The following is a 12,620-nucleotide window of genomic DNA, read 5'->3' as shown; positions in this document are numbered from 1 at the left end:
TTCCGGCAGCGAGCGTTGACGACGGGCGCGGCGGCGGTGGCGGTGCTACATCCATGGAGCGTCAATGGCAGGAGTTGCAACCGATCTACGACGGAGTTGCAATCAGGTTGAGGGGGAACTGCACGAGGGGGGTTGTGAGGCGCCGGGTGCAAGCCGTAGAGGGGTCGTGGGGCGTCGGGTGCGAGCGGTGAGCGGCGCCCTCGCGGAGCTGCGCACAGAGGTGGACGCACATGGGCAGAGGGGCGGAGGTGCATGGGCAGAGGGGCGGAAGCGCGCATGCCAAAGGTTGAAGACGACTCAGGGAGGGAGGAGATGCCAGATCGGACGGCTTTTTTAAATCAAATCGAACGGTTGGGGCTCGACCGGCAGAAAAACTGGGCCGACGCACCGGCGCCTAACACTGCCCTTAACCGAACGCCAAAGCAACACTGCACACACCACAGCTTCTTTCAGGGTAAGAACTAAGAATGCAACAGATGTTTTGCTCGCGGCCACCACACACTACGGTTCATCATTCAGGATGGTGTTCACAAATCGCAACATCCAGCGGCCACCACACCACCAAGCGTGCTTGTGCCGTGCCGTAAAATACAGAGGACACCCGCCTGGACATCACTTGTTGGATCGGACAATGATCCGAGATCGCTGTGCTACCGATGCTAGGCCCGAAAGCAAGATGCATAGCTCCTCTATCCGTTGTCATACATGCAGTAAAGTAGCCACAAGGGAGATCCTTATACTCGGCAAGACTATGCAGAATCCCGATCACTCTCAATCCCAGAGCGCTATGACCATTTGGAGCGTAATATCATGTCCATTAATCGTACACATTGCGCACTAGTGCTTTGTTATTCACATAAATATTGAGTTTGATATATGTCTCACACTCTATATATTGACACGTATGTGCTTCTCATGGCTACGGAGGGGCCTTCATGGCCCTTTATTTCCGTATAGGTACTATAGTACATAAGACTTGAAGCTTTTTCTTTGTTTAATACATTTATTCCACACTGGTAGCAGGCTAGCATCTTTTTTTAAAAAAAACTTCTGATCTACTCATCTTCAATCATGGCAGTACAACGAACATCAGAAATAATAAAAATTACATCCAGATCAGTAGACCACCTAACGACGACTACAACATTGAAGCGAGCCGAAGGCACGCCGCCGTCATTGCCCCTCCTTTGTCGGAGTCGGGCACACCTTGTTGTAGTAGACAGTCCGAAAGTCGTCATGCTAAGACCCCATAGGACCGGCGCACTAGAACAGCAACCGCTGCCGATGAAGAATAATGTAGATCAAAAGGATCAAAATTGAAGACACACGAACGTAGACAGACAACAACCAGGTCCAAGCAAATTCACCAAGGATGGATCCCGGAGACACACATCCACACGCCCACCAACGATACTCGCAACTTAATAAGGCGCAAGTAGTTTGATACATGTTGTTATATTGATGAAGAATATATCTACTAACTATTGTTAAGTCTAGGATTCCCCTGCCTCCCACCGACGCCGCCGTCAGTCCTCCTCGTCTTTGGTGGCCTTAGGGCCACGGCGGCGCAGTGGATCTCGGCCCTTGCCAGTGGGACGGCTCTATTTTCAGTTGTTTCTTCGCATTTTGTTAGGGTTTGTGTCATGCTCATGAAGACGAGATGACGGCGGCTCCCTAAAGATGGAATAAGGTTCTCCCCACCTAACCCCCGTCCGGATGGTGCATCTAGTATTGTCGGTGGGTGTGTGGAGATGTGTCTCCGGCGGATCTGTCCTTGGTGGATTTTCTCAGATCCGGTCGTAGTTCGTCTGTGTTCATGTGTTTCAGGTTGGATCCTTCCGATCTACGCTACTCTTAATCGGCAACGGTTGTTATTCTGATGTGTTGGCCCTATGGGGCCTTAACACGACGACTTCCCGATTGTCTACTACAACAAGTTTTGCACGGCTCCGGCGAGGGAGAGGCAATGACGGCAGCGTGCCTTCGGCTCGCTTTAGTGCTTGTAGTCATCGCTAGATGATCTACGGATCTTGATGTAATTTTCATTATTTCTGGTTTCATTATTTCTGGTTTCGTCATGATTGAAGATGAATAGATCGAAAGTTTTCTTGAAAAAAATTAAAAAACATATTGTAGGGTAATTAAGAAATGCACCTAGAAGCACATGCTCCCAGGTAAAGGCCAACAGAGTATATAAAAGAGTCCCGAAAAGGTGGTGATAAAGAAAGGGATTTAGAGAATTAATTACACTTTTTTAGAGCTTAAAAGAAAAGCGATCTAAGAACCAGCCAACTTCTTTTTTTTGCGGAAAAACTTCCAATCTATTCATCTTCAATCATGGCAGTACAACGAATACTAGAAATAAAAATTACATCCAGATTCGCAGACCACCTAGCGACGACTACAAGCACTGAAGCGAGCCGAAGGCGCGCCGCCGTCATCGCCCCTCCATCGCCGGAGCCGGGCACAACTTGTTGTAGTAGAGAGTCGGGAAGTCGTCGTGCTAAGGCCCCATAGGACCAGCACCCCAGAACAGTAACCGCCACCGATGAAAAATAACGTAGATCGGAAGGATCCAAACCGAAGACACACGAACGTAGACGAACAACGACGAGATCCGAGCAAATCCATCAAAGATAGATCTGCCGGAGACACACCTCCACACGCCCACCAACGATGCTAGACGCACGCCAGAACGGGGGCTAGACGGGGAGACCTTTATTCCATCTTCAGGGAGCCGCCGCCGTCTTGTCTTCCTGATTAGGACACAAACCCTAACAAGATTGAAAAAAAGACTAAAAACGGAGTCCTCCCGCCGGCCCTTGCCAGGATCCACCGCGCCTCCATGGCCCTAGGGCCACCGGAGACGATGCAGACCTGCGCCGGCGCCGGCGAGAGGCACGAACCCTAACTTTCTTTCTTGGAGGAGGAGGAGGAGGAGGAGGAGGAGGAGGCGGAGCCCTGGCTCTTGGTACGTGCGTGAGAACCTCCACAAGCAGTCATTCAGAACCAGCCAACTTCATAGAGCAATACACTTGAATCCAATATTCTGTCACTTCCATCCGTGCACATGCATTAGGAAACAAATTTCAATGTATTCAGGAAGCATATTTCCTTGCAATCGGAAGGAAATTTCTTCACCATTTATTAGGATTTAGGAAGCAAAATGCTCTTAATTTCCATGTGTTGGAAAGAATATATTCATGTAGTATGTGGATTTAGAACAAGGGGAGAGAGAGAGAGAGAGAGAGAGAGAGAGAGAGAGAGAGAGAATCCAAAGTATGTAACTAGCAAAACAAATCTAGGGATTGAGGGAGAGGGAAGGGCAAGATAAAAGTGTTATGCGATTTCAAGGAAAAATTTGACATGGAATGTGAACAACATTCAAAATAGAATCCCAGTGGAGCAAGACCATTGAACATGTTTTCGGATCTACAAGGCATCATGAATATAAAACCAACAACAAATTTAGAGAGAAATAAAATGAGATAGGAGGCATCCATCGGCAACCGCGTTGGAATAAGTATTTTTTGGAATAAGGGTGTGTGCATGCTCAATTTTGACTTTTTCTGAAAAGAAAGGACATGGGAAGGCTTCAGTGTGTCCCTATGCAACTCCTATAGGAGGCACCGTCGGATCTAGGGTGGGGAAGCACAGATCTGAGCAGGAATCACTGTGAATAATGGTTCGGTGAAGGTCCCAAATACTGAACAGGGGCGCCAACAACCGAGCCCGTGTATTATGGTTCTAGATGGTGGCTAGTTTGCTGAAGTGTTAAAGCAAGGTGTTGTAAGTGCAAATCCATCTACCTCCAAATACATAAGGGGTGACCCAAAAATGATTGGGAACGTCCCACAAGATGTGGGAAAAGTTGCACTGTGTTAGCTTGTTCTAGTTTGAGAGCATCCTGCGGCCACCACCCAGGGCGCTTCATTACATGTGCCGCGAGGCAAAAAAATACATAGGCCACCCACACGTATAACACTTGTGAGCTAGACCATTATCTATGGGTGTCTTGCTAAAGCCCTCCAAGTACTTCTCCGGTCCATTGACATTTTAGTGGTAAAAGAGCTAGGAGGAAGAGCCCTATACTCTCCAACACTATGCAAAATCACAATACCTCTCAACCCCGGAGCCTGATAACCATTTCGAGCATGACACCAATTATATCCACTGATCGTACACAAACACCACACGTCAATACCCCATCATTCATGCAAAGATTGAGTTTGATATATGAATCACATTCTCTAGCTATATATTGTGCTATGCTTCACTTCTCATGGCTATGCAGGGTCTTCATGGCCCTTTATTTCTGTAAAGGCACTGTCGTACAAAAGTCTGTAAACTTTCCTTTGTCCACATGTACTCCAACTCAATAAGCCCTGACTAGACACATTTCTGCTCCCAAACAATAAATTTTGTTACATGTCATTATGTTGAGGAAGACCACATGTGAGCTGACTTGGCACGATTTGATTGGAAGAATAAAAGGTCCCGATCCCACCCCATGAAATTCAGTTGAGGAGGGAGTGGCACATAGTTTTTTCGTAGCCCATTATGTATGTCTAGCATTTTTGGCAGCTCAATAAGGCACAAGTAGTTTGATACATGTTGTTATATTGATGAAAAATACATGTTTTTTCAATAGAGGCCATACTGTAGTTGGTATATTGATGAAGGATATTGCTACTAACTATTTTGTGTTAGAACAAAAAATATTGCATGGTAACTAAGAAATCCACCTAGAAGCACATGCTCCTAGGTAAAACCAACTGTATTACGAATATAAAAGGTTCCAAAATATGCACAAATGTGAATTCTCTATTCCACTATACTTGTGAATTTTCATATAGATAATAACATATATATTTGCTTGTTGTGTAGAAATGAAATTATAGTGGCTAAATCCGGCTTTTGCTTCCTAAAACTGAAAGAAAGGCGGAAGACACCACTTTATCTGACATTGGTCTTGCAAATGCCAGTGCAAAGATTGTGGACAAGGTTCTCGCCATGTGCATCGGCATCGCTCCCCGCATGAATAACCACATCTCCCTCACGGAGAGTGTTCATGAAGACCTAGCCCATTCAAGATAAGTTCATACTCCCTCCGTCCCAAAATAAGTGTCTTAATTTTAGTATAACTTTGTACTAAATGTAGTACAAAGTTGAGATACTTATTTTGGGATGGAGGGAGTATTTGTTTACAACTTCGCTAAACATCTCCACATGAGTAGCAACTCAATAAACCCCAAGTAGCTTGCTTCATGCATGCACTAAAATTATAGACCACCAATCAATGACTATTCCATTCACAACAAAACTTGGATTTTGATTTTGTGTGACGTTGAAGGAAGTACTCTGCATTGTGCGTGCATGCGTGAGGAGACTAGATATGAGTGTTTGTAGCATACTAGCATGTAGTAGAGCACGTAGTACAAGATTGAAGGGATTTGCCCTTGCAATTAACAAAATTGAAAAGAAAAATTATAAAAGAAACCGCCAAAGAATTTTAGCAAAACAATTTGTTGATGAACATGAACATCTCTCTCTCTCTCTCTCTCTCTCTCTCTGTGTGTGTGTGTGTGTGTGTGTGTGTGTGTGTGTGTGTGTGTGTGTGTGTGTGTGAAATTGTCAACCAAACATATTTGTTCATTTGTCATACATGAACATGAAACAACTTAAACAAAATCCATGTTGGGATTCAGGAAAAATCAAATAAAATCTTGCCTTAGGAAAATTTTGAGACTACAAAAAAAACTATTCACGGATGGTATGATAAAGAAAGGATTTGGAGAGTTAATTGCATTTTTTAGAACTTAAAAGAGAATCAATCTAAGAACTAACAAACTTCATAAAGCAATACGCTTGAATCCAATATTATGTCACTTCCGTCAGTGCACATGCATTCGGAAAAGAATTTCAATGTATTCAGGAAGCATATTTCCTTGTAATCTGAAGCAAATTTTATTCACCATTTATTATGATTTAGGAACAAAATGCTTTTGATTTCCATATGTTAGAAAGCATATCTTAATGCAGTGTGTGGATTTTAGAATAAAAAGAGAGAGTGAGAATCCAAAGTATGTAACAAGCAAAACAAATCTAGGGATTGAGGGGGGGATGGGGAAGATAAAAGTGTTATGTGATTTCAAGGAAAAAATTGACCTGGTATGTGAACAACAGTCAAAATAGAATCCTAGTGGAGCAAGAACATTGAACATGTTTCCGGATCAACAAGGCGTCATGAACATAAAACCAACGACAAATTTAAAGTAGAAATAAACAGAGATAGAGGCGTCCATAGGCAGCCGCGTTGGAATAAGGGCGTAGGTGTGTGCATGCTCAATTTTGAGTTTTCCTCAAAAGAAATGACATGGGAAAGCTTCATGGTAGCCCTACACAACTCCTATAGGAGGCACCGCCGGATATGGGGCCGGGAAGCGTAGACCTGAGCAGGAATCACTATGAATAGTCATCCAGTGAAGGTCCCAAATCCTGAGCAGGGGTGCCGATTGAGCTCGTGCGCATGAGAGAGAGAGAGAGAGAGAGAGAGAGAGAGAGAGAGAGAGAGAGAGGAACGTCCCACTAGATGTGGGCAAAGCTACACGGTGTTGGCTGGTGCTAGTTTGAGAGCATCCCACAGCCATCACCCAGTCGCATCTTCCGCGAGCCAAAAAAAAATTACATAGGCTACCCACACGGATAACACTTGATGGGCTAGACCATTATCTAAGGTTGTCGTGCTACATCCATCCAAATAGTTCCCCTGCCCATTGTTATTTTAGCATTAAAAAGGCTAGGAGGAAGAGCCCTATACTCTCCAACAGTATGCAAAATCCCGATACCCCTCAACCCTGGACAAGATGATCATTTCGAGCATAACACCAATCTTATCCACTAATCGTACACAAACATCAGACATCAATACCTCATCATTCATGCAAATATTGAGTTTGATATATGAATCACAATCTCTAGCTATATATTTTCCTATGATTCACTTTTCATGGCTATGCAGGGTTTGGTGGCCCTTTATTTTTGTAGATACAGTAGTACAAAAGAGTTCAAGTTTTCCTCTGTCCACATGTACTCCAGCTCAATAAGCCCCAACTAGACACATTTCTGCTCCCAAACAATATATTTTGTAACATGTCATCATGTTGATGAAGAACACATGTTTTTCTGCTCTAAAAAACACTTGTTAAGTGTCTGCACATGTCATTATTTTTGTATTAGATGGACTAATAAGGTGCATTCCCGCAAAAAATATAAGATGCATGGATTAAGATTGCTATGTAGAACGCATGTTTTAAATCCACAAAGAAACCAGGTCGAGCGAGCGAGCGAATCGGGGCATATGAAATCACGCTAACGAGCGAATCGAAGGATGATGTCATAATGTGATTCCCTACTGACGGACAGGGAGTCACTCTGGAGCGTCTTAACGTAAAATCAATGATATATGACTTACATGTTCAATACTTAAAGCACATCTAGATGTGCTTTAGCAAAACTGTAATAATGATGCGTTTCTCCCGGGCCCGGACTAAATGCATGCACACATCCTTGTGTCCCCATGGTAACGTTACAATAACAAACGAGAGGCTTATTCGAAAATTTGAATGGGAAAGTGATGAGAAGATGCATGAGATCGGCGGCATTGGTGGTGAAAAATGGAAACATGGGACTGGTGGTTACAGACTGGAAGGAGGTGCTCGATGGATCTGCCAGAATCAGTGTAGGAACGTTAAGTGTGGGGGTTACCATGCATCTAGCTGTATTCGCTCCCAGCCGCGCGTTCACCACCCACCACGCCAGCAATGCCACGTCTCGTTTCCTTTCTTCTTCACTACACAATTTGATTCGTTCCCTCCTTGTTCCTCCCAAGGACCCAAGGTTTGTATCTCTGTTTCTCTCAGTTACGGGAGGTTTTGGCTTCTTCAATGTTGTCACGCGCGCAGCTAAGTATCTTTGATCAATTTGCAGGTGAAAGCAGAGAGGGGAGACAAATGGTGAAGATCTGCTGCATCGGCGCGGGCTACGTGGGTGGCCCGACGATGGCGGTGATCGCGCTTAAGTGCCCGGACATGGAGGTGGTGGTGGTGGACATCTCCGAGGCGCGTATCGCCGGCTGGAACAGTGAGCGCCTCCCCATCTACGAGCCCGGCCTGGACGACGTCGTCAAGCAGTGCCGCGGCCGCAACCTCTTCTTCAGCACCGACGTGGAGCGCTACGTGGGCGAGGCGGACGTCGTCTTCGTCTCCGTCAACACCCCCACCAAGACCCGCGGCCTCGGCGCCGGCAAGGCCGCCGACCTCACCTACTGGGAGAGCGCCGCGCGCATGATCGCCGACGTCTCCCGCTCCGACAAGATCGTGGTGGAGAAGTCCACCGTGCCCGTCAAGACCGCCGAGGCCATCGAGAAGATCCTCGCCCACAACAGCCGCGGCGTCCGCTACCAGATCCTGTCCAACCCGGAGTTCCTCGCCGAGGGCACCGCCGTGCGGGACCTCTTCGCGCCCGACCGCGTCCTCATCGGCGGCCGCGAGACCCCCGAGGGTCAGGCCGCGGTGAAGGTCCTCAAGGACGTGTACGCGCGCTGGGTCCCCGAGGACCGCATCATCACCACCAACCTCTGGTCGGCCGAGCTGTCCAAGCTCGCCGCCAACGCCTTCCTCGCGCAGCGCATCTCCTCCGTGAACGCCATCTCCGCGCTGTGCGAGGCCACCGGCGCCGACGTCACCGAGGTGGCCTACTCCATCGGCAAGGACTCGCGCATCGGCCCGCGCTTCCTCTCCGCCAGCGTCGGCTTCGGCGGCTCCTGCTTCCAGAAGGACATCCTCAACCTCGTCTACATCTGCGAGTGCTACGGCCTCCCCGAGGTGGCGGACTACTGGCGGCAGGTCATCGGGATCAACGACTACCAGAAGAGCCGCTTCGTCAACCGCGTCGTCTCCTCCATGTTCAACACCGTCGCCGGGAAGAAGGTGGCCGTGCTGGGGTTCGCCTTCAAGAAGGACACCGGCGACACGCGCGAGACGCCGGCCATCGACGTGTGCCGGGGCCTGCTCGGGGACAAGGCCGTCGTCAGCATCTACGACCCGCAGGTGACGGAGGAGCAGGTGCGGCGCGACCTCGCCATGAACAAGTTCGACTGGGACCACCCGCGCCACCTGCAGCCCGTGGGCGAGCCCGCCGATCAACCCGTCGCCGTCACGTCGGACGCGTACGAGGCCGCCCGCGACGCGCACGCCGTCTGCATCCTGACCGAGTGGGAGGAGTTCAGGAACCTCGACTACGGGCGGATGTACGACATCATGCAGAAGCCGGCTTTCGTCTTCGACGGCCGCAACATCGTCGACCCGGAGAAGCTCCGGGACATCGGGTTCATCGTCTACGCCATTGGCAAGCCGCTTGACCAGTGGCTCAGGGACATGCCAGCCGTCGCCTGAGAGGCGATGCGCACTGACAGCCGCGCGTCGGCGAGCGTTCTTCTTAATCGATAGAGTTTTGTAGCCAAAAATGCTACATCGATGGGCTCATTGCAGGGAATTCACGGACCTTCCAGCTAACTAAGGGCATGTACAATGGTTGATAAAATAGTCTTATCTTAAGTCTTGCATGTGATTTAGAGATGACAAAAAAATTTGTCTACAATGGGTCATATCTTAGCCTTATCTTCAATAACTAGTAATTCCTAAAAATGTGGTGAGACATATTGTACTAAGAGATCACCTCTTGTCTTCTCTTAAATAAGAGAAGACAAGCCACTACTAGAAATACCACTACTAATGGCGCACCTAATATGGCCATTAATGGCGCATCACTGGTGCGCCATTGATAGCACGCCATTAGTAATTTTTACTAATGGCGCACCACCTGGTGCGCCATTAGTAGCATATGCGAGGGTGCGCCATTAGTATGCCTCCCAGGGGGCATGTATACCCAGGTGCTTTGGCATACTAATGGCGCACCACCTCTGGATGCGCCATTAGTAACCGCAGCATACTAATGGCGCACTACCCGGTGATGCGCCATTAGTATGCACTGTCATACTAATGGCGCACTGTCATGTGATGCGCCATTAGTATGAATATTAGGTTTTTTTTTATTTTTTTATTTTCTGTTTTTTGCACAGGTTACAAAATGTATAATTTGACAAAATATAGACAACACACATCAATAATAGATTCATCAAATACAATAGAAGATTAGTCTTTGAATACAATTCATCATATTAGTCTCCGAATATAATTCATCATATTAGTCTCCGAATTGAAAAGACCGAACAAAGATAGAACATTATATTACAAGTCTCGAGACCGCGAGTAGCGAGTTTATCTTCGCATTACAAGTCGATATCGATCATCTAAACTACCATCACATAGAAGAGAGCTGCGGTCATCACGATGAGCATCATCACGATGAAACTCGTCTTCATCCGGTTCCTCCAACGCTCCCTCCCCTCTCCCGCTAGATAGCGGGCGTATCTAGATTCGGCCTCGGCCCTAGTGGTGTACCCTTTGTAACTGTTACCGCTGAATCGGTGAACCTGTCTCCGACACTCCTCCGAGTCATCGTAGACTCCGGGAACCTTACCCTTGTACACGACATACGTCGGCATCGCTATGCACTAGCCAAACGAAACGTTAGTACCAATTCACAGACAATACATAAGCAATATATAAGTATGCAACAGAACGATCGGAAGAGAAAAGCAAGACATTAATAGCATCGATTACATCTAAGTTGAACGACTCTCGAAACCAAAGAGACATACTACAAGTTCATTAAAGTTTAATTACAACATGAGCCAATCGATGTTTCAGAACTAGACAACTCGACTCAAGGGACCGGAGCGTGGATGAAGCCGCCGTCTATCGTGGGAGTCATGAAAGAACGGGCGTTGTCATCCTGCATTTGTAGCATTGTGTCGATGTCACTGTTGGACGGTTGATTTCTGAGGTAGAACTGCCCCGAGGTACGAAGGACATCTTGATGGATGATTTCCACAAACTCCGACTGGATGCGAAAGAATTCTTGTCGGAGGTCCGCGTCCTGGATTGCCGACACGCTCGCGGCCCAATCTTGGAGTTTACTCGGTAGCAGAAGTTGATGATGGTCCCGTACGATCGCCCGCATGTGATGGATGGCGTAGTAGGCACCCTTCTGACCGCCAGGCGGCTGCTTGACGCAGCAGAACGTCGTATTGTGGGAGAACACGTGCTTGCCGTACTTACGAATAGGCCTAGTGAAGGTGCCTCCAGATTTGGCGTAGGCGGGGAGAACATCATCAAGAACCTTCTTGACATTTGTGTAGTCTACGTTCGACTGACGGTCCGGGTCGAAATACGTGGCCATGGAATATTTGGGGCTTAGGAGGATGAGCGTGCAACGTGTGTCACTGCAGAAAACACGGAATGTTAAAAGAAAAACGATCGAAATGTAAGAATTCATATGTTACGGGCCGGTTGAGGGGAGGACTTACTCGGGAAAGTAAGGCACGAGGAAGTTATCCTTATCTTGGTTTGCCAGAATGACGCCTTCGAGGTAAGAACTCGCGACTTGCCGGTCCCCAGCGCTGCCCAAGATCTTGGCACGCATGTAGAAGGGGTCGACTATCACGATGTCCGGGGTCTTGTCGCGAATGATCCGCATCTCTATACTCAGCGAAAATAGCCGAACGAAGGTGTAGTGCAGCGGATGAAGGTTAAACATAGCAAAGATGTCATCAAACCGCAGGACGATCGTACCCCCGATGTGGCCATCCACAAAGCCCTTGCCCTCTGGCACCTTGGCCACGAAAACCGGGTATGCCACATCCTTCTCTCTGAGACGCCGCTTCTCCAAAGAAAGAACACTGTCGTGCAGACTCCGCATAGCACCGCTTGCAGCATTGAGCATATTTGGTGGTAGCATCGCCCTACCCGCCACATGCACCCTCCTCGAGATATCCTTAGGTGAAGGTGGCCCGTCCTGAGCACGGATCGTACTCGGTGCCGGCTGGCTCGCACCCTTCTTACTCTTTCTTTTGCGTGCCTTCTTCTTCTCCTGTAATGGGACCGAGTTTTGCTCACAGACCGCCTTCTTGAGTGTGTTGGGGCTGATAATATTTCGCACCTCGCCTATCTGAGGCTCGGTGAAGTCGGCAGCTGGAGGCGTCTCCTGAGAGCTGAACGCCAGACGGCGCCTGTTGCAACTTGGCTTCTCCGCGGTACGAGCTAGATCGCACACGTCTTTTGTTGGTTTGGTTCTTGAGAAGGAGGCCCCATGAAGTCGCCATCGTACCCATGCTCGGCAAAGTACTGATCGACGTTGCCAAATGTATCATCGTCGTCGTCGTCGTCGTTCTGATCCTGTGCCATATGCATGTTTGGATCCAGTGGCATAGGGATGTCCGGCACCGTCACGGCGGTCTTGCCATGGGGCCGACTTGGCGCCGGCACGACTGGCGGTGTTGTCTTTGGGTTGGTGTCCCCCGCCCCCAAACGAATCTGGCTCTTCGGCCAAAGCAGGGGCCAGCTCAGGCAGGCGCTGAGGGTCATCACGTCATCATCGTCGGCCCCGACGGGTCGAATCAGAGGTAACAAGTCGTCGCAGCCTGGCAGCACCCGAAC

General features: G+C 48.2%; 1 protein-coding gene across 1 annotated transcript; it reads left to right on the top strand.

Moving 5' to 3' along the window:
• The first annotated feature begins 7,726 nt into the window (after nucleotides 1-7,726).
• On the top strand, nucleotides 7,727-9,635 carry LOC123094483 (UDP-glucose 6-dehydrogenase 2). Its single transcript, XM_044516476.1, has 2 exons — nucleotides 7,727-7,899; nucleotides 7,990-9,635. The coding sequence occupies exon 2, from the start codon at nucleotides 8,013-8,015 to the stop codon at nucleotides 9,453-9,455; it is 1,443 nt and encodes a 480-aa protein (XP_044372411.1). The 5' UTR covers nucleotides 7,727-7,899; nucleotides 7,990-8,012; the 3' UTR covers nucleotides 9,456-9,635.
• Nucleotides 9,636-12,620: the final 2,985 nt, after the last annotated feature.

The sequence above is a fragment of the Triticum aestivum genome, chromosome 4B (genome assembly GCF_018294505.1).
Source record: "Triticum aestivum cultivar Chinese Spring chromosome 4B, IWGSC CS RefSeq v2.1, whole genome shotgun sequence".
Lineage (NCBI taxonomy): Eukaryota > Viridiplantae > Streptophyta > Magnoliopsida > Poales > Poaceae > Triticum > Triticum aestivum.
The sequence above is the reverse complement of the archived record's forward strand: the minus strand, read 5'-3'. Positions and strand labels throughout refer to the sequence as shown.